This window comes from Xiphophorus hellerii, chromosome 5, assembly GCF_003331165.1.
Source record: "Xiphophorus hellerii strain 12219 chromosome 5, Xiphophorus_hellerii-4.1, whole genome shotgun sequence".
NCBI classification, from domain to species: domain Eukaryota; kingdom Metazoa; phylum Chordata; class Actinopteri; order Cyprinodontiformes; family Poeciliidae; genus Xiphophorus; species Xiphophorus hellerii.
Window position 1 is genome coordinate 16,478,541 of NC_045676.1, and position 27,391 is coordinate 16,505,931.

At 38.1% G+C, this 27,391-nt stretch overlaps 1 protein-coding gene across 1 annotated transcript in view; it reads right to left on the reverse strand.

Moving 5' to 3' along the window:
• The window catches only part of cxxc4 (CXXC finger 4), a 38,134-nt gene extending 11,027 nt beyond the window's left edge, over positions 1–27,107 (reverse strand). The window contains exons 1-2 of the mRNA XM_032564204.1: positions 26,663–27,107; positions 22,176–23,114 (exon numbers count right to left, since the gene is read on the reverse strand). Of these exons, the coding sequence (XP_032420095.1) occupies positions 22,176–23,000 (825 nt within the window). The 5' untranslated portion in view covers positions 23,001–23,114; positions 26,663–27,107. The remainder of the gene's footprint in view (positions 1–22,175; positions 23,115–26,662) is intronic.
• Positions 27,108–27,391: the final 284 nt, after the last annotated feature.

Sequence of the window (27,391 nt, forward strand, 5' to 3'; positions counted from 1 at the left end):
TCAAAATTATACCAACAAACAAACTGTTGTTGTTGCCAGCTGACTGCTTACGTCCAGTCAGAGGGCAGAAAAAAAGACACTTACAAATATTTGTAATACTGAGTGCAGAAAGTACAGGAGCTAGATTAAGCTAGAAGTGGCTCATGTGTGAAGCGGTTGCCTGCAGGCTGGTTACTGGAACAGGTAGTCTAACGAAATTACCATCCAACAGCAGTTTGTTACTCTGGTGTGACTCTAGAAACATTTAGAAAGGCAAGAATCTAGAGAATTCTGCGCAATAAATTCATTGGTATAGTTGTAGTAATCAATATATCATTTAAGCAGCAGCAGAAGTAAGTTTAATTTTTTTTTTTTGAAATTGAAGCAGTTTTTGTGAAAAATGTTTGCATAAATACCAAGACAGTACAATATTTTTACTCTCAAGATTTCTTGCAAATGTTTACACTGTAATAATTTGTCAACACTCTAAATAAAAGTGGAAGATAATATAGAGATTTGGGAGCTGCAGAAGGGAGGAAAGGAATTTCAGTGAGTAACATTAAGCAGGTTGAATAGGAGCCAGCGGGAGTGAGCCAATGTGTTCCCAAATGCTCATTATAACTCATGGCCCATACATTACTGTGACAATGTCCATTATTTATTAGACTCCACACTGGGAAAGAGCCCAGTTTTTATGACCACAGTCGCCTGACAGGCTGCAACCAAAATAAAAATAATCACCACTGTCACACACACGCAGATTGTTCGACACTTCTTAGTCATTGGCACTGAAAGTTCAGTCTGCAATCATTCCAGAGTGGTCAAATGACACCATGCTTTTATTGATTTCAACTTGTTTTTACAGCAGAAAACTGGGAAGAGACAAGAATTAATTTGTTTCATCAGTCAGTCGGGGAGGACTATGATAGCAAGCCAATCATTCACGACCGACCTCCAGCGCTGATCGAGCGGTAGTGGTGCTGCTGGGAGGGGTTCTGGGGTGCAGTCACCCTTAACTGATGTGTTTTACATATCCTGTCACTTTATTCTGCAAAAATATTGGGGCGTTGCCGAGCTCAAATGTGGACGGTATCGCAATCCATCACCTGGAGAGCTCACCGGTGCTGGTGGGAGGGGGTTGAAATCTCATCTGGAGCCTTGTCACTGGTATCCCAGCCACCCGAGGGCCATTTATGAGAGGCTCTTCTCCAAGGCCGCCATCGCGGTGGGACTCATCTAGGCGTTCACGTGACGGTGGCCAAAATGCAGCATCACACCAAAGCACTGACAGACTCTGCTTTGGTAGTAAATTCAGGCCTTTGACAAACAGTTCAAAGGAAGCTACTCAGTAAGGGAAGCAGTTTCAATTATCCAAAAAGTTGCTAAAAATCACTGAATGACCTCCACAAAAACAATTGTACATTTGTAAGTTGATTGTATTAACATGGAAATATTTTTTTCAGTTTGTTACCTGCAAAAGTGATTCAAAGAGACAATTTTTTTTATCAGTTAAATAATGTTTACTTGTTTTTCATTAATAAAACTTGAAGATTTTTTAACAGAGCATTTTCAATTTGTTTTTGCTGTACAATCTACGTTAGCAACAACCTGACAAGTTTTTAGGGTGTAATAGCTTAGCTTGGAAGTCACCTAATCTACAACAATTCTAAATGACAGTGCACTATCAAAAATCTAAACTAAAAACTGTATTGTATTAGATAAGCATGGGATGATAAGACAATTTTTATGATACACCTTGAGAAAAAATAACACACCTTCATGACATTTAGTAAGAATCTGACAGAGCATCCAACTTGATAAATGGCATGATAGACAATATTTGTCTGACAATAATATAGTGGAGGTGGATACAATTAAGCTTTTAAGGTTGCCCTAGTGCCAGAAAAATATTGAATTTGGTTCCTTTATGTGTTCATAAATAGAAAATGATTTCATTTATATGATATAATATTTAAGGAATCTGTTTGAGTGTAGAATTACCACATGTCTGTTTTCTTGCTAAAGCCCCCTTTCTGTCTGTCTGTTTTTTTTCTTCCAACAAGAGGTCAAATCTATCTTGTTTTACAGTGACTAAACAGTCACAAAACCAAATTCAAGTTTGTTATTTAAAGCTATGCTTTTTATTATCTCTCAGCATGTTAGGGTTTAAACGAGAGAGGATCAAATGCAGCTCAAGCACAACAAATTCTGTGAAATGGCCTTTTAGTGTAGAATCAATACGGACATATGTGAAGCAAATGCTAAGTGTAGCATCATCGTTGGACAGCAGTGCTTTAGTAACAAGCACTGTGAGCAAACTGTCAACACTAAAGAGTAAAGCGTTAACTACTATGATTTGTAGCTGCAAGTTTTAAAGATATACACCCCTACATATCTGAGGCTCCAGCTAATCATTCACACTTATTTATTGCATAACATTGTGTAATTTCTTCTGTTCCAGATGAAAAAAATCTATTATTACTGGTATAGTAATGTTTTTATTTCATTCGTCATTTATTTGTTATTCTGATTCTCAAACACAGACCAAAACAGAAATGTATAATCGACACTCACCAAAGTTAGTAGTAGTTTTCAAGTGCTAGGTATGCTCCTCTCATTGTAGAGCAAAACAAGGTGAACAGCCCACTATGAGGTCTAAATTAGTCAGGGTATCATCTCTGGTTACCAGCCTGCAGCCCCATGCTCAGGCATGCTTCTCTTAGGCTACGAGCAACAGCTGCAGGAGCGGCAACACCACACTACTCTGTCCTCTACATTGCAGTCCTACTTGGATGAAATACAGTGAAAAATGTTTAAACCTCCCATTATTTCAGCATGTTTTGGTTCCAAGGAGCCAGACTATCTTGTAATCTTCTAAGGTGGTCATAATACAAAACTTTCAAAGCTTTCTTATCTTTGATTGCTTATGAAAAATCAACCAAAGTCCAAATAAAAACAATCTATTTGGACTTTGGTTGATTTTTCACAATTGCTTTTCTCCAATCTGACCATCACAGCATCTTTGCAATTAGTACTTGAAGAGAAAGTGGCCAAGTGCAAAGTGGGCTGTAATAATCTAACTACCATAGATTAAAAGTATCTGAAAGTCAGGACCTTAAAAATATTCATGCAGAAACCAGCAATATTAACTATTTACAGTTTGCCATGTTTTCATCTAAGAGCTTTTCAGGATACTTTTTGTTGGAACTAAGATGCTATTTTATGTCTGCCGTCTGTGGTCTTCTGAGTTTTTCATAGATTAAATGCAGAGAGGGAAGAAATTATACCTCTGTGACAAGTAATGTTTATAATAAGGAACTGCCTAAAGATAGGTTCTTTGCTAAGTCGTCTGTTGCGCAGACACAACACAGGTTTGTTCCATTTTCCTCTTTGGTCCGTCAGCATTAGGTGGCTCAATTCCACTGAAAAAGCTCCAGAACTGCTGAGAAACATTTCAAAGCAGCCCGACTCCTTGGAAACAAACATTGTCTTTATTCACATCCCATTCACATCTGTGCATCCCAAGTGAACACAGTCAATGTGTAGATGTCCGCTGATAAGAGATCCATAAGTGTCCTTATTACGCCTCGGTACCATGATGTGGCTACAATGCAACACCTAGCCTTGAACAAGCCATCCTTTCAAGCAAATCTAGCTAAGTGTACTGCGGATGTTTGTGAGTAATGAGGAATTTGGGTGATTTTTGCTGACTAGGCATTTATGGATGGTGGGAGGAATGGCTTATGATGGTGTGCTTAAGAGCTATGGCTGGGGGAGGAGGGGTGGTCACAGGGGGGAGATTAGGCTGAGGGGCAATGAAGGAAAACCCAAATCCATCTCCATCTCAGAACCATCCTAAAGCAGATTACTTACTTCAGCGGCAGAGGAAGAGAGAGAGAGGGGGCAGCAGATAAACGAGGAGGCAGTGAACGAGAGAGCAATTAGCCTAGATGCAATTTCGGCACAGTCCCCTGACTTGATATTTGACCTTTAGTAAGAGTCTCGCCAAATATCGCCCGCGAAGCGCCGACAGACCATATGGCAAAGTGCTGCTGGAGGCTGAGATCAGTGTGACTCGCAGCCTCTGTACGGTAATGGGAGGGAATGTAATTACAGCGCACTATTCCTGTAGGACGTATATTTCGCTAGCCCGCAATAGGAGTGGCTTTGCATTAAGTGGGCAATGAAATGGAATGGACCCGGTATTTCTGAGCCTGAACTGAAAAATGACTCTTTACGAGCCAGATAGAGAGAGAATACTTTGTTAAAAAAAATCCTGAAATCCAAGCTAAGAAAGAAAGCAGCTGAACCACAATAAGTAATGTCACAGCAGAAATGTGTCAGTTGCTGGCAATGGCAGAACCCCCGCTGAGTCAGATACACCACAGTTAGGAGAACAGGTTTAAAGCCAGAGATAAGAGAGGACAAAATGCATGCAGACACCAACCAGCATAACTCAAAAAAGCCCTAAAACTTAGACATCAACAGGATAATTAACAAATGAGGATGTAAATAGATCCTTTACAAAAGATATACATGACCTTTAAGAGTTTTGTTAGAGTTTTGTATTGGTGAAGATTGGTGAAAATAATATGGCATACATGTGTTCTTATTACTACATTCAAATTGTATGCAGTTTCTGTTATAATTATCTATGAATATGAATATTAATATGCAGTTGTAGAGAATATGCTCTGCAATTCCATTATTTACCTTAAAAATAAATAGATAATTTGGTTATATCTGGTGTTTGGCTATTACATTTATTGTGTAGCTTAACATAACATTATTGATGAACTTTCCTCAGTTGAATATCACACTCCCCTCAAAATCTTTTGACATCCCCAGGAAAAAGGTATAAAAAGCCCCAAAAATGAAATTATCTTCTACTTCACTAGAATAATCCCACACAAAAAAATTAAACAGTCAATTTCGCTACATTTATTCAGCGAGGACAACAATCTATTGAGAGGATTTTTACTAAATCAGCAGTTCAGTAGTTAACATTTATTCGTTGATTGACAAATGTAACTGGAGGATTTTTGTCATTTACACTTCACAGAACTTTTTAATTAGAAATCCATGACTTTCTGTTTTTCTGGTGTCTGTATATTATAGGCCCATTTTTCATAGTACTTTTCAAAGTGGAAAAGATAAGAGAACATGATATTCAAGTCACATCTATGTACATTTACCTGTATAAATTGTGATATTGCTACGAAAAAAAATTACCACTTAGCTAAACAAGCCCACGATAATAATAATAAAAAACGATTATTTCCACAAGAACTGTGATTTAAACTGGGAAACTGAACTGGAAAAAAGGATAAAAAACACATTTTCAGACATTTTTAGACATCTTTTTCATAATTAGCAACAACTGTTGAGAGTCTTGTATTAATCATTTAGTACTAGTGCAAAATAGGTAAAGAATACATGCATTTCAAATATTACAATTTTTAATATTTTTCTATTCATCTGACATATTTCAGTTGTTTTTTTATTCCTTAAGAGTCAGTCAGTAACAAAAGAACAGATGGGATGTGTGTGCCTTTCAGTTTTCAAACCAAGATCCCCATCTCTCTCTGGTGACAACAAAGTAGAAAAAGCAACTCAACTACTCTGCTAACTTTCTTCTTATGCTAAACCTTCTGTGCAAATATAAAACACATATGAGAGGCAGTGTATGTAAACACCAAACTTCACACACACACGCCCACGCACGCCCATTTACACAATATTTGCCCAGTAACAAAGCCTGAGTCCTTTCTGCTCTACTTATATTCACAAAGAAGTCCCATATAACACTGCAAAATGCTTAGTAACTGTGGTATATTATTATGTGTGAATGTAACTTTTAAACTGTACTGGAAAACGTTACCTTACCTTAAACAGTATTTTTAAAGGCCTTTAATAATTCTCAACCATCAGAAGTTGTTTAGTAATACTATGTTTCTTATGATGCACAAACAAAAATATTTTACAAATGGTTTATTGAAATACCAAATTAGAATGAGGTTTTTAGAATATTTAAAAATGGGATTTTGTTTTCTTCCTGATCTTAATTTTTACCAGAAAAAATTTGCATCCATCAATCTGGGCTGCACAAGCAGCTGCTCCCTGCTACCAAGTGACCATCATTTCTGTTGAAACTGTTGTTGTGCTGAAGATTTTTTTTCCGCCAGCCAAGCTTGAAGATAGAATCACAAGTCTAGAGACCAATGCAGGTTCCTTGAGAAGTGATACAATAAGCTCCAAACCCTCCTAAGGTACTGAACATAATCTGTTAAGGTGTTTTTTTGATACTCTGAAACATCTACTGAAAACATTTTGTTCTCCCCTCCTTTCTTTCTCTCCCAAACTATCCCCTATAAACTATTGTTAGATCTTAAAACAATTGCTCTAACTTGTGAGAGAGCACTATATATACAGTACAGACCAAAGGTTTGGACACACCTTCTAATTCAATGGGTTTTCTTTATTTTCATGACTATTTATAAGGCAAGAAATCCCACTTATTAACCTGACAGGGCGCACCTATGAAGTGAAAACTATTTCAGGTGACTACCTCTTGAAGCTCATCAAGAAAATGCAGAGTGTGTGCAAAGCAGTAATCACAGCAAAAGGTTGCTACTTTGAAGAATCTAGAATATAAGGGATATTTTCAGTTGTTTTACACTTTTTTGTTTAGTGCATATTTCCACATGTGTTATTCATAGTTTTGATGCCTTCAGTGTGAATCTACAATGTCAATAGTCATGAAAATAAAGGAAACTCATTGAATTAAAAGGTGTGTCCAAACTTTTGGTCTGTATATATATATATATATATATATATATATATATATATATATATATATATATATATATATATATATATAATGAAATTACATATTTAACCACTGGTTGGCAGCAGAGCAAATGTAGGGGTCAGAGTGTCTCTTTTTTCCCTTTTGCATCATTGCATATAAATATAATGTACGACAAAATAGACTGGATAAGCCACACATACATACCCAACACACTTTACAATAAATAAAATGCATCTTAAGTTTTTCAACATAAAAGTGAGTTTTTCTACTATGCAAAAAATCTGCAGAGAAGCGTAAAAATGGATAAAAATATGTAGATCTGATTAAGGCTGCAGCTGGTTAAAAGACTTTCACTTTGAGAAGGAAAGGAGAAAAAAAATGTGTTTGATTTTTGTAGGTTTTCTACAGGAACATTTACAGGTGAAAGGTCGCTCTGTGGCAGTTTTTGGGGGGGAAAGATTTGGGGATTTGGAGTCAATTTCCAACATTACGTAGAAATATCCTTCATGTAGGTAACATCCAACCTCGGTTGTTTAAAAGATATTTGTGCTACAAATATTAAAAAAAAAATTGTAGCATTATTCCAGATAATTTAATTAGTTACCTAAAATTCAGACCCATATGAATGTAGGCTGGAAGAAATCAAAGCATCACCTGTAAATTAAAGTATTTTTGTAAATAAAATAGAGTGTGGAGGTCTTTCCAGGACAGAAGATTAGGGCAGCGTGAGCAGGAAGGAAGAAAGGTGTTTTAGGACAGGCGTAAGGGAGGAGCAGTTTGGCTACCTGAGGGATCCGGTCTGGAAATCCCCAATCTCCCAGCCAAGTCGCAGCTCTTTGAACAGCGAAAGTCGTCAGCCAGCACAACGACAAACCATGTGGGTGTAACGAAGCGAGGGCTAAGCGAGGCAACATGCTGCCAGTTCTCTGAAATGTTAAATTGAAATGCAAAGTAGGAGCGGGTCGTCTTGTTTAGAGCAGATTTCTTAGCATCTGTGTGGGAGTCCTAAAACTTGGAGGGTCCACACGCAAATCTCTGCATATTTAGAGTAAATCAACATAATATTTAGGTTAGGATTGGAAGATACACACAGCTGAAGCAGAGTTTAATTTTGCTCAGGTAAATGAGAGTTAAAGCAATCTGTTCTTGAAATACGGTGAATAACAAAAGCTCCATTTCAGGAAATTAAATTTTAAAACACACAAAATATTAGCTTTCACTAAGTATCACTCTTCTCAGTAAGGCTTCTGCAGCACAATAGTTATAGCAGAATTATTACCATCATTATTATTATACATTATTATCTTGTCATTATTATTGACAAGAAGTCACTGTTAATAAAAAATGTGTGTCTAACTAACAAGAAGTAATCAAAGTTTAAGAATTAGTTGGTATTAAGTTAAAGGACCAATATCAACATGATTGGTTTTACATCATTCTTATGTCTTTTCGTGTTGCCTTTCGCTTAGTTTTACGTAGTGCTGCTTATCCTAAATGCCCTTGACTTAGGTTTTGTTTGACTAGTGGTTTATTATGAAAGCTTACATTTATAATACCAAGGTTGGGGTAAAAAAATTCGACTGTATTGGTTTTTATGCAGCTTTACCTTCATATGAAATATTTCTTCTGGCACTAGTGCCCTTTATTGACAGTCACCAGACAGGAAATGGGCAAAGAAAGAAGGGCTGAAAACATGCAGCCAGTGTCAGGACTCAAACCCAACTTTAGCCGCTGCTTTTCCAGTACACCTCTATCAAACCGTAAATCTGACTGGAAATTCATCACAGTTTATAAGGAACACAACGACTTGTCACAGCTTGCGTTTTAACTCCATACACACCCTGTTCCCTGACCTAATGGATTATTTTATGATTCTATTTTTTATTTTTTTGAGTCTTTGTCATTTTAAAGCAATATGTTGATCAACATCCTTTTCTGGCAGACAGCTTTAGACAAACCTTCAGGACCAGCCCACTGGGTTCACCTGATAGCATTTCCTCTGTGCGGGTTACTCTTTCCCTGGTGAAAACTTCCTGGTATGCCTCAGTAAAAACACATGCAGCGCCCATGTAAAGTGTCCTGGGAAAAACCACGCACACATAATGACCTGCAATTTTTTTCTTGTCAGAACCACAAACGTCAATGTGCTTCATTGGGATTTCATGGAGCACACCAAGACAAAGTAGTGTTGTTACGTGGAAGTGAAATTGTACAGTTTTCATTTTTTAAAAATAAAAATCCCTAAAATTTGTATGGATTTTTTGATCCTTGGCTAGTTTAACATTTAATCTTAAAAAGTTAAACACACTGATGGATTTCCCCTTACAGCACACACAAATCAACAGACTTAAAACTTTAGGGAAGTGCTTGGAAGCCAGGACCAACTCTATTTTTCAATATCAAAGTTTTTAATTTTCTGCTTTACTCAGTTTTGGGTTTTCAGTGAAAGGAGGTTTTGCTGATGTATGCTAAGTTTGAACTGTTTTGTCAGTTTTAAACCTTGGTTTACATTGAATTACAAAGTGGTGATAATGTTGAATAAATAAGTAATTGTAGAATCCTAAAATAGTTACTTATTGAGAAATAAGTAAGAAAGCCAGCTGATATAAACTGTAAAGCATAATATTTTAACTCAAACAGTTTCTGATGAAGCTAAAACACAAAGCAAAACCTGGATCAACAATTTAATACAGAGCTAGTCCAAGGCGACTCCAACACTGCCAAGTCATTGCTACTCAACAATAATCAGACAGGGAAACTGGTCACAGTTTGAAAAGACACAGGCTGCCCTCTGAACTGATTGAAATTACTTCTCTTTCCTTTACAGAACACCTCAGACAGTGCATTTAAGGAATGTCAACAAACTGCGGACGGCACAGTGGTCGAACAGCTGAACGAGGGGAGAATCTCCCACCGCTGTAGTCAAGAGGGAAAAAAATTAATCCACCTGATTGTGGCATTATAAATCCTATCCGTTGCCTGCGGACCACAGGGTGACTTCACACCTCTATGACACACTTGAACCTCAGGGCATCTTAGAGAAAAAAAAAAGAAGGAATATCTTTCTGGGCATGGTGTCAGATGCTCATCATGAAATATTCATAACCTGAGACCAGAGCCACAAAAGACGAGGTGGCAGCCTGCGAGGATTTGACTTGCAGAAATGGAGGTGCTTAAACCGCATTGACCAGCTTCTCTCATCACAACTTGTCAGTCACAAATTCACCTCATCCACGTCACTATTTCCAGACTGAATACCACGGAGCCACCTGTCATTTGCTCTCTTTTAATTTAAACACACAAACCTTTCACTTTGCTTCACACTAAGGCAGCTGATTAAAACAAACTAGAAAAGAAAGAATAATACAGTTTGATTTTATATGAGAGCTCCAGTTTAACTACGAAAATTCAATAATGTGTTAAAAAAAAATCATCCCTATTTTTTGAACACATGTATTGTATACAGGGAGGGTACAGAGGTACTAAGAGTATGCTGACCAGAATAAATGTTACAGACAGAAAAAGAATATTTAGAAGAAACATATAGCGCAATTAAACACAACCCGGAAGAACGTGGTTCTGGACTAGTGCTTCATTGTGTATTTGTGTCTGTTCTATCTCCTTAAAACCCAACCGAGGGATTAATACAAAGTCAACACTTTGATAGAGTAGGCTTGGTCTCTTTAGAAACTGTTTAATCAATTGCCATAATAAGCTAAACTTGACTGCATTGTTTCATAGCTAGAATTGAATTTGAATATGTATTTTTGACTTATGTCTATATGAATGGATAAAAGAGACTGCATATTTCTAAAATAAAATGAGACTCTGTTTTGTAAAGTGCCTTGAGACAACATTTATTGTGAATTGGTGCTATATAAATACACTGAGTGACATTTAATGGCAGTTTTTAGTACACTGCGATTCTCCTATGCACCAGCACACACAGTAAATAGTGGTTGTTGCAGTCTATTTTGAATAGGTCACATTAGTAAACAAACTTTTTTCCCCTTCCCTGGTCATTTTAAGCTTTTGGATATTTCCTCCTTCTAACTGGAGAAAACGTGAGTCTGTTTTTAACCAAAATAGCTTCCGGAGAAAAGGTGCAGCACACGACTATGAGATTGTGAACAATAGTCAGCAGACTTCTATCAATGACAGCTTTAAGACAATGTTAAATTTTGTAGCAATACAAAGCTTGCATTTTACACGAAATATTAAAAGTCAGAAGCCTAATGTCTTTATTGATTTTGTTATTTGCAGCATGTTAATAAAAGTCCCCAATAAACATAAAAAGGAATAAAGCAGGAATATTATTGTCTAATAAAACACATTTTTTGACCTTTGTTGGAAGTAAAGGAATATTTTTCATTGTGGCATAAATGCAACCCGAAGTGTTTTGCTCTACACGGTCATCATCTCCTGATTTCCTACATGTGATATAATTACATACAATTACAAACATAAAGATTGCAGTTTTGCAGCAAGGTTGCTGATAAATCAAATATCTAAATGAATGTAGTCTGTGCAGGCAACGATCTGTAGCTCTAATTTGATGACTGTATGTTTAAGACATCAGAAAGAAATAATATGAATAATATATTTGCACTCTGGTCTTTATCTACACAAACAATGTACACCTTTTGTGCCCTCAAAATTGTCTAAAACCTACGAGTTTAATTCTCATGAATTAAACAGATTTGATTCACAAGGTTTGAGTCTGAAACAGAAGTGCCAGGTATGTAGCATTATCTCTTCTCTGATACCGTTTGCAAACATTTATGGAAAACAGCAATTGTTTTGTGAGTATTTATGTTGCGTTATAGCTATCACCACAAGCGTCCAACTCTCAAAGACCAGAGCTCTTTGCGTAAAGTGCTAGTGGTTTTGCAATAAGTTGGCAGCTGTCTCACATAAGCCATAACTATGTCTTCCCGTGACTGTCCCTGATGTTGTTGCAAAAGATCTCTGCAACCTGCAAATAACAGATCAAAAGTCTGTAAAATGCTGTTGATGTCATTCTATATAGTTTAAATGATGATTTAAATGTTTTGATTGTAGTTACCATTTCTAATAATAAGAATTATAATCCCACCATGTTATGCTAAATATCAAGAGATTCATTAAGAAAAGCTAATAAATGAATTCTGAGAGCCATTCTGTTTGTGACCCTTTAAGGCGCACCATGGAAATTAATTATTTTGACTTCATGATGTTGTAGTATATATCATCGTCTGGCTACACCTACCTGATCATCCCCTGTCTACCCTAAAACTCTTTAGGATCTTGCAGTCATAGATGCTGACAAACAGAACATCTGAAAAGCCTATACTATAGATAGCGTCTAGTTAGTCCCTTTTAGATCACTGTAGAAACACAATGAAAGGCAGAATAGGGATGCAGAGCAAGTACAAAAATACACTGTCCATTTCAGCATCACACAAGCAAGGCGTATTATTTACACAGATTCATATAAAAAATATGCATTCTTTTATGCTTCCTTCCTTCCTTCAACAAAATATTGCAACCTAGAATAAATTTTCAAAACCCTGTACCGTTCTCACTAGGTGTCTTGGAATGAATGGGAATCCTGCCGGAAGCTTTTGGTTATCTCTGCTTTGTGGCCAGTGCGATACGGATCCACTTCCAATGGTACGACGGACAAAAGTTAAATGAGCAGTAAATACAAACTCGATAAGATTCAATTCACCACAACAATAATTAAGTCTGATTCAGTGAGTTTTGATTTAATAGAATATAATAGGATGTGATACAATCAGTTCGGATAAAGCAAGAGAATAGTGCTTTGTGACTTACAGAGCATAATTAGTAGAAACAGAACATTTTCTCAAGAAAACCTTGTACTATAATACCTTTACATAAATCACGTTGCTCTCATTAATCGGACACTTTGCTGTCTCAAAAACAGAAACTGAGGGAACAAAATACACTGGTCAGCATTGTTTTTATACCAGCTGCTGTAAAATTGTTTCTTCGGGAACATTTGTGAAATGCTCTGCACTAGACTGATGAGGTTCAAATGTACTAAGTGAACTTTGAATTCAAGATGAAGAAACATGTCAAAGAAAACACGTTGCACTGCTTTGGGAAAGCATTTAGCCTTTTTGATTTCTATGAAGGTAATGTTAAATAAAATATATATGACGATGATTTAAGCAAATTTGTCCTACAAAAAGAATACACACCACCATATTTGTTACAAAGAACAACAAAGTCAATGTTTGGAAGGAGCCATCATAAACTCTAATCTCAGAACAGTAGAAAATCTGTGGGCAGAGGTGAAAAAGGTGCGCAAGCAAGGGAGACTACTAAACTAACTCACCTACAGCAGTTGGGAGGAATGAACTAAAAGACCAAACTATTGTAAGAAGCGTGTGGAAGAATCCATCCATCCATCCATCCATCCATCCATCCATCCATCCATCCATCCATCCATCCATCCATAAATCCATCCATCCATCCATCCATCTATCCATCCATCCATTCATCCATCTAAATCCAAGGATGATTTAGAGAGAGACCAATGAACCTTACAGTCATGTATTTATACTATAGAAGAAATCCAAAATAGAAAAGCAAACATGAGAAGTTAAAGAAAAATTATAAAACAAAAAAAGATCGAACAGATACCATTCTCATTATTCTGGCATTTAGTAAGTATAAACAAATTTGATAAATCTAACTGACCCAAATAGCAAAGTTTTGTCTGATTTCCTGTGAGACTGAGAAAAAATATTTTCTGTCTCTGTCTTTTAAAAAAGTGGATACATTTTAAAAACGTATTCACGTTTTTAAAACGTGGATACAAATTTCTGTTTTTTACTACATATGTACCTAGCTACAATGTCCAAAATATGTGAATGAATGCATGACTCGGATTTAAAGGTATTTACTAGTAAGATTGATACATAGAATTTTGCATCATTTCATCTCCTGATTTTCAATGGATATTGAATAAAGTTGATGTTTATTCAGTAAACTGATGTTAGCTTCACACTCACACTTCCCAGTTACAGTATATCCATAGCTTACTGTAGTCAAAACATTAAACAACTGCAGAAATAAAATACAAAAATAATTCAGAGCCACACTGGCCCAATATCGTGGTGAAATAGTCTGTGCATCTTTACTGAAGACTTTCCTCTCAGACTTTCTTTTTTTTTTTTTACAGTCTCTCAATAATGACGAGATACATTTTAACTTCGCAGCCCGAGTTAACATCAATAATTTATTCTTCTCCATTTAAAATTTAAAGCGCAGCACATTAACGTCTTGCCACACCTGCTCCTTCACGCTGTCCACCCTCCACTGGGCTTTTTTTCACCGCTGTTCCCGTCTCTCTCTTAGCTTCTCCTTACGCTATAATGAAGACAATGACAAGTCCTCCTTCTCTCCACTGAACCACGGATGTTAAATGAAACGATGGCAGAGAAGGCGACAGACCACATAATGTAAGGCCATCGTCCAGACGCCTCCAATTACGCTTTGGCCTTAATTGGTGGCCGTGGCAAGGATGAGGAATTCTTCATTGGTGTGCATTTGCGCCTTTCAAAGCACAGCATTGGCCCAGAGAGGACAGCGAGTCAGTACAAATGAAAGCTGACAGAAAATCCACATGGTACAATCGGTCTAGGAGAAAAAGGGCATGACAGTGACTAAAGGGGACCTGGGCTCTGAAATAACTGGGGGTAGTTTGCAGGGCAAGATCTGTATAATTAAGCGGTCTGCGTTGTTGTTCAGATGGCAAATTCCCTTTGTCTTGACAGGAGTGGACCGTTGCCCTTTAGACTGCGATGCTTGGCAGTGTTCACTTTATTTTTTTTTCCACACTCCTCCAGACCTCTGTGACCAAGTTAATTTTCAAATTTTAAGCTTGAATAAATCCAGTAAGTTAGAGATCCATGGATCTTAAGGCCACATGTCCTTCAGAGTTTTTCCTTCACATTTTTTTTATTTATTCTTCACCCCCTCTCTTTAGCCCACAGAGATTGACTTGGAGCAGCCGGTGTTATCTCCAGAGAGGCAAAGGTTGGTGGGGGGAGTGGGGGTGAAGGCCACAGATTTGTCCTTATCTATTCTGAGCACACCTAAAACAAATTAGACCTGGCGGCCGCTGCTTATTTGGCTCCCCCACTCTCATTAAGGGGCTGAAATCCAGGCTATTTTCCTCGAGGTCCTGCCTCTCTACCATTTTGGGGTCTTGTCTTTTATCGCTACAGCAAAGGTTTCCAGACAGACATGCCGCCTTTTCATCTCAACCATTTCATGTAGTCAAACCAACCCTGCACAAATACCGAGACTGGGAGAGTGAGCATCCCTCCCTATGCTGAGATACTGTTTTCCTACACATCACTTGATGCTGACCTTTGACATTTGTTAATTGAAAGAGCAATCTGTTCAGTCTCATCCTGGTCTCCCTTCAGCCTTATGCTGCAAGCAAATCGAAGCCTCTTTAGATGTAGCTGCATGTTTTTTACTCTGTCTTTGGAACAAGAGCAAATGTCTTCAAATTCATTATTATATCGTATTGCATAGTACCATATTGTATTTAGGTGTGGGCGATATGACAGGACTGAACTCTAAAAATGTTGAAACATTGATTATCTGCAAAATCAGAAAAATTTTGAAGGCCCAGGTAATGCAGACAATGTTGCGTAATTTGATAAATTAGGAATATCATGTTCTTTTTTACATATTTTGTGAAATTTATTGTTTTCTTAGTTGGTCTTTTCTTTGAAGGTAATCTTAGCGATGCCATGTCTGCAAATGTTGTTAAACATTTTTCTTTGTAAAATAAAGTTTAACAAATTAATAAGTAAATACATATAATTACTAATAATTTTTGTTTTTAACCTAATGAATCAACAATCATTTCCATCTCTACTTTTTTTTTTTACTGGAAGGTGGAACAAAAGAAAGACTGTATTAGCCAGTGCAGATGCATGTCATACTCAAACCATACATCACCAGTCAATAAGAGCTACAACCGAGTGCTTAGTTCACACAATTAACTGCAATTGAAAGAATATGTGCGTCAAGGCAAATTATTAGGAAGTCATATAGAAATAGAGAATGGATGCTAATGTTAGCTTATAGTTTTTATACTCCTGAGCATTTTATTCTTTATTCCTTAGCTTCAAATAAATACCTTAGAAAAGTATTTAATACCTTACCTTAGATTAAAGGCATTAAATACCCTTAATGTTGGAAGCATTCTCTTTGTCTGACTGATGTTGGTTACATTAAAATATTAATCTATTTTCAGATAAATAAAAATACAATTAAAAAATAATCCATGAATGTCCTTTGGCTCAAATATCCAGATATATGCTTTTCTTTAAAAGAACTTCAGATTTGGAACATCTTGTCCCCAGAAGGGTTCAGATGTCTGTTGCTCAGGGGCTTTATGACAGCAAATGTAACACCAAAAAAAGTCTCCAAAATATTATTGATCATGCTGAGTATATAATAACTGATAAAAAAATGAACCAAGGGACATGTTTTACTCTACTACTGGTTTGTCACGGAAAATCATCCATTAATATTATGAAGTATAGAACTTACTGTTATGTTATGAATGACAAAATAGTTTGCTTTTTAAGATGATGTTGTAGTTAATGTTACCTGGCGTTGAAAAGCTTTGGTCACTCAGAATTAAATACTGTATATCATAATGTTAATAAAAAATGGCACTCAGAACCATAATTCTGTATCATTGGAAGCATTTTTCAACCATCATCATCATCATCATCATCATCATCATCAGTGCTATAGTAACTGTGACAGTGGTTCTGGTTTTCTGACATATTAACCTGTTTATACCTGCTACACAGATGATGCTGAGGAAGGCACACAAACAGATATTTACTAAGACAAACATATCCCACTACCTTTACCTTCCTCATCCATATGCAAACAATACAAAGATTTACAAAATAAGATTTTAAGAAGTAATGATCCATCCAACTTTGCACATGCCGACCAATTATAAACAAAAACAAATGAGTCATTTTTAAAGTTTTTTTTTTTTCCAAAATGTTTGCGATGAGTTATCTTGACTGTGTCAAAAAAGGAGAACGGTTAAGGTCATATTTTTAATTAAGGTATAATGTAACATTAATTGAATTCATAAATGAATAAAGGTGAAATGTTTATGCTTTCTCTAAAACATTGTACATTTTCTGACAGCTCTGTGTGAGCCGGTTATGGATTATGTTAGCACATGGCCGTATTCTGCAATGATCAGAAAATCCTGGGTTACAAAACCTACAAAATGCTGGTTTAGAAAAAGATAATCGGACTCACAGAATGTTAGTGTGGTTTGTATTTTCCTTCCATTACACTTTCCAAAATGCAAAGACCTATTTTTACTCTACCAAGTTATAGCTATTTGTTAGCTTCTTAGACAAATTAAAAGTTAGTTTGTCGTAAATAGTTTAAGCAGCAAACAAAGAGAAAGTCTCCTCCTGCTCTCACATGAGTATAGCATTTGAATGTTAATGCGGGACCTTTGAGCCATCTGAGCTCGAGCTATGCAAAGGTAACTGCTCGGGAAATGTTAGGTTAGATGAGATTCATCTGCCAGACTAATCCATCCTGGAGCCTGAGAGCAGCAGCAGAAGCGGGAGTAGCAGCAGCGAGACAGAGCAGGATCTGCTGCAGAACGGCATGGCGGTGACACGGGGCAATTCTCCAGGGCCTTGCATTAGCGCGCTAAATTAAAGGGGGTATTAGATTAAATTGGCTCTCCGATTTCAGGGGTGTGAGTAAAATTCTGATTTGCATTTTCCACCGCTGCTTAAGATATAATTAGTTCAGGGTGATTCCCATGTGGAAAACATTGACAGGCAAATCTAACTGGTTGCCGGTAGCTTATCGTCTCTTGCGAGGCAAAAAGGTACGCTCAGCTCATGCTTGTGTGTTACTCTGTGCTTGTGTACCTCTTTGCCTGTGTAAGTGGATAGTGCTCATAGAGTGAGCACTATCTATGCTCACTCTATGTCAGTGAGCATACATAGTGTTTTTCTTTTTTTGTTTTTACAAATAAAACTGAAAAGTGATGCACATATTTGTATTTGCATTACTTGATCTAAATCATGGAACTGTAGCTGTGGCTGTGTTCTTAGGGTTGTTGTCCTGCTGGAAGGTGAACCACCGCCCTAGTTTCGATTTGCATAAAGGGTTTTCATTCAGATTTGCCCTGTGCTGAGTGTCTTCTCTCTTACCATCGACTCGTCCCGATCCCTTTTACAGAAAAGCATCCACACAGCATCATGCTGCCACCACTACAGGGTTTGTCGCCTAGTTGGTTTGGTGTGTTCAGGGTGATGTGAAGTGTTAGTTTTCAAGGTAGTGAGCCATGTTGTGGTAATTTTGCAGTTGTATCATACTATTTATTTTTCAGACCACTGATTGAACAGAGCTTTGAGAGATATTTGAAGCTTGGGAAATTGTTTTATAATCTAAATCTGCTTCAAACTTCTCCCCCAACCTGTCCGATGTACTCATTTGTCTTCATTATGGTGTTTGTTCCCTAATATTCCTTAACAAACCTCCAAGGTATTTACAGCCAAATTTATACTGAGAAACAATATAATTCCACACAAGTAGACTGTCTTTACTAGCTAAGCAACTTCTGATGGCAATTATTTATAGTGGGTTTTGTTTAGGAGTAGCAGAGTACAGAGGGCTCAGTACAAATGTATGTCACACATATTCTATTGGTCTGTGTTGGTCCATCACATACAACCCAGTAAAAGACTGAACACTTTTGCATGGCATTGTATTTGCATTAATGTAAGGTTCATGTAAAAAAAAAATAAAACATATCTCTCAAAACTAACTCAGGAGCTTCCCTCCTCCTTCACAACTTTTGACTCAAAAGCATTTCCGTAGCCAAAGCCTCACCTGTAATTACAAACGCAGAGCCAAAAATAACAATTACTGCCGGAAAAGTCCATCCTATGAATTACTGAAGAAGGTGAAGAAGCTTTTAAAAGCAAGTGCAGGTTTGCTTAGAGGCTGCACACCCTTGCTAATTCCACCCTTCTTTGCAAATAGATGTTTTCCAGAAGCGAGTCTCCCCTCGGATAATAAACATGAATTCAGCTTCCTGCGCACCTGTTTGGGGGCACCTGTTCGAACATGAAACTGACACATTTGGAGCATCAGCATCCAGTCCACACTAAACCAAGGGCAGCATTGTTTTTCCACACTGTCCAAAAGCTACATCAATTAAACTCAGTTTACCTCATAGTGTATTAGAGGCATTCAAAACCTGGACACTTGTGAGTTCATGCAAAAGATGCAAGGTTCTTTTAGGTTTTCACCTTTAGACTTATTTGAAAAAGGGAGACCCTGCTTATTGTCCTAACAATGTCTCTTGCATTAAAAGTCATTAAATTTAATTCAAACATACATATTTCTAAAAATTAGTTTCAAAAGTCAACTTCTTCCCAAATAACCGCTAGCTGTACTAACAAACTGTGACACTTTTGTTTTCAGTGAGAAATATTTTTGGCCAAAATGAGAGCAACGACATCAGTAGCCAGAAAACATGATATAAGCTGAAAGGCATATATGGTGTGTTTAGAATACTTAATATCAAAAAATCAAGAGCAATATATTCAGATTAACTAAAAATAAAATATGTGAACCATCTGGAATCAATGTACAATAGTTTGGTCTCTGTTTGACCAGTCCAGCAATTCAAATTATTTTTTTTTTCTTGCCTAAATCATTTTTGGCAAAAACAAATACTTACACCATTATTTTAGGAAGAAGATAATATTGTGCTTTTCACCTTTTTCTCTAAGATGTTCCTAAAGCCAATACAGCATCAAAAATACTCTCGTTTTTGTTTTTTCATGAATCCAATTGGGTTTTTCCAAATCTCAAACTGTATTTTAAATAATCTCTGTTCAGAGTAAAATAATCTAGACAAGGTTGAACTAGTATAAACTTATAATGTTGACCATGAGATGGTCAAAAGCTGTACAGACTTCTTGAAAACTCTAATATATCCCTTTGTTTGTGAATTAGATATCAACTTTACACCACCGTGGACACCCAGTACTCCTGATTGGAAATCAAATTAAGTTCTGGAATACCTATTTGACATATGCTGGACAGAAAGTCATCAAACCCATATCAAAGACTGTCAGTAACTGAGGTTTTGTTTTTAAATTGATTAACATCTATTTTAGTAACTGGCCAATTTGTTGTCAGTGAGGAGGTGAATAATCTGCCTTGTTTCAATATTTTTTTGTTTTAGCCCAGCCCCTAAACATAAGAAACAACTACAACTTGTTTGTTCAATTTGAAAAATATAGTAGTTTTGTTATTCAACAGAAGACAGATAGTTAGATTCTAAAAAGGAAAAAAGTTTTTTTTTTAGCATCATCCTGTCAAAATGAGTCATGATTGGCCATTTGGTAAATTATATGTTCCACAGTCAGTAGCCATGCATAAAAATAAAGTTGAATCTCTGAGTATCAAGTCCTCTAGTCTGTTTTTTTTCTTTTGTATTTTATTTTTTATCAAACCAATTCCAGTGCTAAACTGGTGCTGGGGCTCACTCACTTAGCGCCAGTTCTTTCTGCTTCCGCCTCTGCAAGTTCTGGCTGACACCAATAAAATGGAGGTTTCACAGCACAGACTCTTATCTGGATCAGAGGAAAGAACAGGAGTTTGATGTAGGCTTAATGAAACCAACAACCAACCAACATTTTGTTCTTTGGCTCATTGTAAACAAATAACTGTAAAAACACAGAGTTTCAACATTATAATATGAGCTCACTGTCTTACATTTCCTTTGTTCTAACATTAAAGTTACATTTCACATAGTTACAGCCACTGTTTTCTGCTAAATTCTTTCACACAACTTTTAAGTCAGTTTAGAAGAAAAAAAATAGTAATCTTTTAATATCGTCAGATCAGGTTGCAAACACCTCCTGTACTCTAATGTGGTTTCCAGCACGCCTGGTGCCGATCAGAGATCACATGGGTGGGATTCTGAGATAATATGATTTGTACAGGAAAACTGTCAGAATACACATTATAAGCTGAAGAATGAAACATTTGCTGGATGAGATCTTTATAGTGATGTACTAATATAACACCAAACTGGTTAATAGCAACAGAAAACCAAACTTTTTCCCCTGTTTGTAGAACCTGTTATTCACTAATGTTTGTAACACTGATCTAATGGAAGTGAATATGATCAGAATCTCAATTTGGCTGCAATTTTAACTAATTTTCATTTGATCACTGGAAAGGAGTCAAAGCAGTAATTTGATATTACATTAGTCTATATTATCTTACAAAACCACGGTAAAGAGGTGGTGGCGAAAGTGAGCAAAGATTTTGACAAACTGATGTCTTAAGTTCAGTTTTAACAAATGAATCCATAAACGCCATTTTTCCAAAAGTAGATTAGGTAACACTTTATGATTAACCCAGTTTTCCTCTCTGTGTAATCACTTAATTAATGAGCAAATTATCCGAGCCTCAGGTTGCATCTGTTAGAAACACATTCATCCAGGCCCCTGTAGGCATACGTGTGAGTCTGAGGGCAAAGAGAAGCATATTTACAGCTGAAGATTCATATTTGGCCTTTGCACTTGATGCCCAAATGTCAACTAGAAAATAAATCAGCTTGAATGAACCTGTTTGCCTTCATAGCTCTCTTGATATGCATCTGTCCCAGACTGATCCACACACACAGTCTGCATACTGTGTACCCACACTTCAATCAGTTCATTCATAATGTGTGGAAGGGGATCAGTTTATGGGATTAACCCCCCCCCCCCCCCCCCCCCCCCTCCCACCTCCCACACACACACACACACACACACACACACACACATACAACACTTTGGGGCCAGGGAAGGGGGGTGTTTTGAAAAACGCCATCAGCAGCTCCACCATCACTCTCACCATCTCTTGGTGGTCAGTGGCTGAGGCTTTGTGGGATATTGATTCTCCCCATCCAGAGACGGCTTCCATAATTGGTTAAAATGACCGGGTGCGGAGAGAGATGGCTCTCTGCTGAAAACCATTTCCCAGCCCTGCTTGGAGCAGAGCCAAACTCGGGGTTGTTCGGATGCGTTCCAGCCCCAGCCTGACTGGCAGCAATTAGGGGTGTCTGAGCCAAGCTCAGCTTGCGCTCCACACAAACACCCCTAATTACTGCCAATTAGGCTAGGCGGGTAGGCAGATTTGAGAAAGCAGGGGGATGTTCAGGCATGGGTGGGCATGGAAACAATTTTCAAGGGCTTAGAACGTGACTGGATGAAAAGGTTAATGCTTTGGAGTGCGAGGGGGATAATAACAAAAGAAGGGGAAGCAGAGCCTCCGTTCTCACCTCCAGCGACGAGCCAGGCTTCTTCTTCAACTCCTCGCATTTCCTAAATTTGCAGATCTGGTGGCCTGTTTTGCGGTTCCGACAACTGCTGCAAACACCACAGTTGATTAGCCGCCTGCAGGGTGCACACACCCCACACCTTTTCCTTTTCTTCTTCGCTGGGTTTCCACTGGATGCTGAGGAATTATTCTGTGGGCAGTCTGCCAGATTGGCAATTTGAAACGCACTGTCTGTAACGGCTGCTGAGGCTGCGGGGGAGTGAAGGGCTGTCATGACGATGACCCCGGGAGGTAATGAGATGCCCCCTAAAGCCGGAATAGCGGAAAAAGTTCCAACGCGTTCTGGGAGATTCATTATCTCTGCTTCAGCAGCGCCGCATTTCAGCTTGTTCATGCATTCTCCTGCTAAAGGTCTGCAGTGTTCGGGGGATAAGGTAGAGAGGAAATTATTATTTGCCATTTGCAGCGTCTCTGGCGGCACGCCAGGCTTCCCCGGCCTCTGGGAGTCATTTCTATGCATGCTGGTCCTATTAGGGTTTATTGCCGCTGATTTCCTTCCCCAGAGCATGGCGTTATCACAGTTCCAAGGGGACATACCAATTCTGGCGCTGGGAAAAATGGGCGTCGTGATTCGGGCAATTTTTGCAGTCTGCGGAAACGCACCGTTCGTTTTGTAAAAGTTCGCAAAAGACCTGTACCTTTCCATTTCTGCGTTATAATCCAAGAGCTGACTTAATCCACCATCCTGGAGATTATCCTTCTGCAGGAGCGACACGTCTGCATTTTGTCCGTTTTCAATGCAAAGCGCATTGTTTATGTTAGACATGGCTGGGGAGTGCTTGTCAGTGTTCAGGGGGAGAGTGTGAAGGTGGACGGGCCTTTGTCGAGCTGAAGCTGGTTAGGAACAATGAGTAACCATCCTGGTGTGTCTTCTTCAGCACTGGAAAGCAGAAAACGGAGAAGAAATAACAGTTACATGTACAGAAAAATGGTAAATAGTTTTATGCAAATTCAGCTTTCACTTTTCAACTTCAAGTTTCTCTAAAGGTAGCAACTGAACATGTGAAGCATTCTGTGACATGTTTTCAGGCTCTGAGGCTATTAAAAAGCAGTCCAAATGGACCTGCATCTGGTGACAGTGACATGATGAATGTGACAGGCCAGCCTAGAATTATTGTAATGCTGAAAAATATTTGCACATTTCAGAAAAAAAGGAACACTTTCAACACTTTTAGAACTTGAGAACAAATGAATTAAACATTAGGACATTAATATCAATACGCCAATATAGTTTTGTATGTGATACTGCATTTTGAAACATCAGAAGGGACCCTCATTCATACTATAAAACAACAACAGCCACAATCTTAAAATGATTACTTGGATTTCTCTAACACATCAAATTATTTTCTACAGGACTCAAGGTACAGCTAAAGTGCAGTGAATATATCGATTGTATCTGCAGCAACGGCAATAGGAGAGGCGGCCCTGTCCGTGTAAACAAGACCCTCACTGGTGTCTCTTAAGAGCACCTGGCATTCATTCATGGCCACTATTACAGTGACAGCCCTCAGTGATAGCCAGCGGTGGATTTACAACCAGATCATGGACCAGACCAACCACAGTGTCAGCTGCCTGAGGATAGGCCTCCTGAATGTGTGTGGAGGGTGGGAGTGGGGGGGAGGGCATTTCCTTTCTCTGCTTTTCCAACCAATCTGTCTGGATTTGGTTTCCACAGATAAAAGCCCATTAGACACATCTCTCCCTACTTCCATTACCGTTTTCTGGGCTTTCTCTTTTAATTGCAGGTCCGTCACTAGAACCGTCAAGCATTTCATATCCTATCCGTAGTTTTCACAAAGAGCAAAGTATAAATGTGTACACACAAAGCTGAGATCGATTCTCACTGGAGTCGCCCCAAGAAATCGTCTGGTGACCGTAATCGGATGATTTTATACTTGAGATCATAACAATGATACTCTTCAGAGCAGTGTTGTTACTGAGGTAAGAAGTTTTAGCTATTTTCAGTCTCAAAACAGTGTTTAAAATGAAGTTTTATCCTTTAGAACAGAACAGTTCTAAAACATTGGCAGCCTTTTTGAAGATCTCCCAGTCTGCACTTTACACAGCAGAAAATACACGTTTACTGTAAGTGTGAGTTCTGCTAATAACACTACGATAAGACACGAGGGGAAGTTTAAAGATTTGGCCCTATTGTCATTTTGTCTTTGCTTTGAAATAATTATGAAATCAGGTTTCACCACAGAGCTGTGCGACATGATCATTGCCCTCTCTCACATACACAGTGTGACATCACCTCTTATTCCAATAAATACGTTTTTCATGGCAGAAAAAATCATTAAGACTTCTTTATACATATTTGGACAATTTAATAAACCTTCTGACAGTGCATAACTAAGTTCTATAAAGCTCTCCTCTGACTTTTTATTTTGGTCCACATTTACTTTTCAGCACATTATGAGCACGTTTAAAACCATTATCATCACTGTGAGGTACATGACATTCTGTTTTACGCAGCTTCCAAGTCTCATGATGTTTTTAAGCTGCATGTCTGACATAAGGGCTTGGACTACTGATAAATTTGATGGCTAGCAATGTCTCCAACATAATTAAGATAACACTGTACCTAGGGTAATGAAAATTCTTGGTTCTTTTGCTTATTTTGCTAAATCTTCAATCAGGAATCTTGGGGTTTACTTTGATGAAAGTTCACATTAAACTTTCAGGAATCTCTGGTTCATCCATATTTTTGCTGTGGAAAAGTTTAATTTTACTCTGTCATGGTCTATAGTGGAAACTGTTATTCATTTGGCATTTTCCTTTGACAAAAACTTAATATTCATCCTTGGACCATCAATAGATTTTTCAAAGCACCACTGCCAAATTTCTAACCAAGTCACATTAGTTTTAACATGTCACTCCATTTCTAACCAGGCACACTGTCTCTCCATTCTCTTTAGAGTATATCAGGAGATCTTGGCTATCACTTTTGGACCTCTAAATAGATAAGCATTGACATACAGTACAGACCAAAAGTTTGTACACACTTTCTCATTGAATTCAATGAGAATTGTACACACTTTCTCATTGAATTCAATGAGAAAGTGTGTCCAAACTTTTGGTCTGTACTGTATATCTCAGACATTTTAAATCCAAACGTTCCAAGCATTACTCTGAACTCTTATAACCAGGACTTGCTGGTTCTGCTGGAACAAGGATGAAAACTAAAGGCAACAGACATTTTTAAAATTGCTTTTCTTCAATCAGTAGTACTGATTGATACCATTCTTTTTTCTAGCATAGTGTGATGTTTGCCTCATAATGCACTATGTCAATGAGATTTACTTTTACATTAAAGCACATGTTCTTTAAAACTTCTTTCATTACATTCAAACCATGCACAACACTAAATGATGATGGTTGATAAACTATGAGGACTAAAAATTGTGGGACTTCTCAGTTTTTAATAAATTACTATGGGGAAATTTAAATTTTCATCGTTTGATCTACTAATCAACAATCAGAGCCAATGAAGGAAAAATTCAGAACTTAGCATTTTTGGAGAAATAATTATTTCTTTTTTTTTTTTCAAACTTTTATTGTACAATGTTTAACCAATCTGGACAGTAAAAAACACTTATGCTCTGGGTGTGGTTGTTTATAGTTCTTATTGTATTAACAGGTCAGAACTTTAAAGTCATTGATGGAAACTGGCCAAAACATATCTGATAGGTGCAGCTCTAACACTCATTAGAACTGCATTATTAAAATGCATCTTCCCCAAATCTGTTCAAAGAGAGCAAATATCTTCACTGTTAGCTAAAAAAATTACAGCCCCATAGACATCACGTTGCCACAACAGCAACAATTTCTTTCCTAAGAAATGTTGAAGTTACTGCACACAAAATGTGACACCAGGGTGCTGTGAACAATCTCTTCCAGATTTTCAAGTTCAGTGTCGACCAGCAGCCACCCGTAAACAAAACCTTGCTGGCTTAATGATCAGCACCTCCTCAGGGTCATTATTACTTAATCAATTCACCCCTGGAGCGAAATACGCAGCCCAGAGGCAATCAAGTCACGGACATTGATTTTTTCCGCCTGTAAACAAAGTTTCCAGAGACAGAAGTGTTCAATACTTGGAGCTGGAGGGAGACAGGCAAAAAGAAGGAGAGGGAAAAAAGGGGGAGGAGAAGGAAGAGAGACAGGAAAGAGTGGAGAAAATCAGACAGGATGCAGATAGGTAGATATTCAGATCAAAGGTCAAATCCTCCAAAAAGATAAAAAAATAAAGGTGAGTGGTGCAACAGTGTAAAAAGGTGAAAAATCCATAGAGATGAGTGCAACAGGAGCAGAAACAGGGTAATAAAATGCGTCTAGGTGCCAAAAGCCAAAGGAAACAGAGAAAAAGATAAACACACACACACACAGAGAGAGAGAGAGAAAGAGAGAGAGAGCATCACCTACCGGGTTCCCGTTGAGACAAGGCTCCCAAGATGCTACCAGCCCGCCACCGTGTTACCGCACATCACTGCGAGGCGATATGTGGAGGGAGGCAGGGGGGATTTAATGCAAAGATGCGAGAAAAGACGCACAGACAAGCCGCCCGAGGGGAGCAGAGCCACCGCGTCTCTCTGTGTCTCTGTCAGTGTGTGCGTTCAGATCGCTCAAAACAAAAGAAGCATTTTTTTCGCTTGTCCTGCCAAACTAGGAAGAGAGGTTGAAAAGTGCATCTATAAGCCAAAACGAGAGTGGGTAAAAAAAAGAAATCTAGATCGCAGCGCTGGATATACATATAGGTGCTTCCTCTCCTCTTGTATTGTGCGTCTGCCTGCTCTCTGCTCGGTCCGTGTCTCCTGTCGCTGTGTGTGGCTGATTGGTGCTGAGGTGAGGAAGCAGGGATGTGGACACCTACTGATCATTGGCTGGAAATTACTATAGAAACACTGGGGAGGAGGGAGGACTGGAGAGGGAGGGATGTGGCTCGGAGGGGCGCACCGAGAGAGAGGAGTATCCGCGCCGCGCTTTGACACAAACATTTCTAACATATTTGTTTCATGGCGGGACCCTTAACGAGGAGGAGGAAGCGGGGTGTCATTTTTGCCAAACGCGCCCTTTAATAAGGTTTGGTGTGTGTGTGGGGAGGGGAAACTTGTCAAATTAATTTAAATGGCGCTGAGCTGTGATTAAGATAAA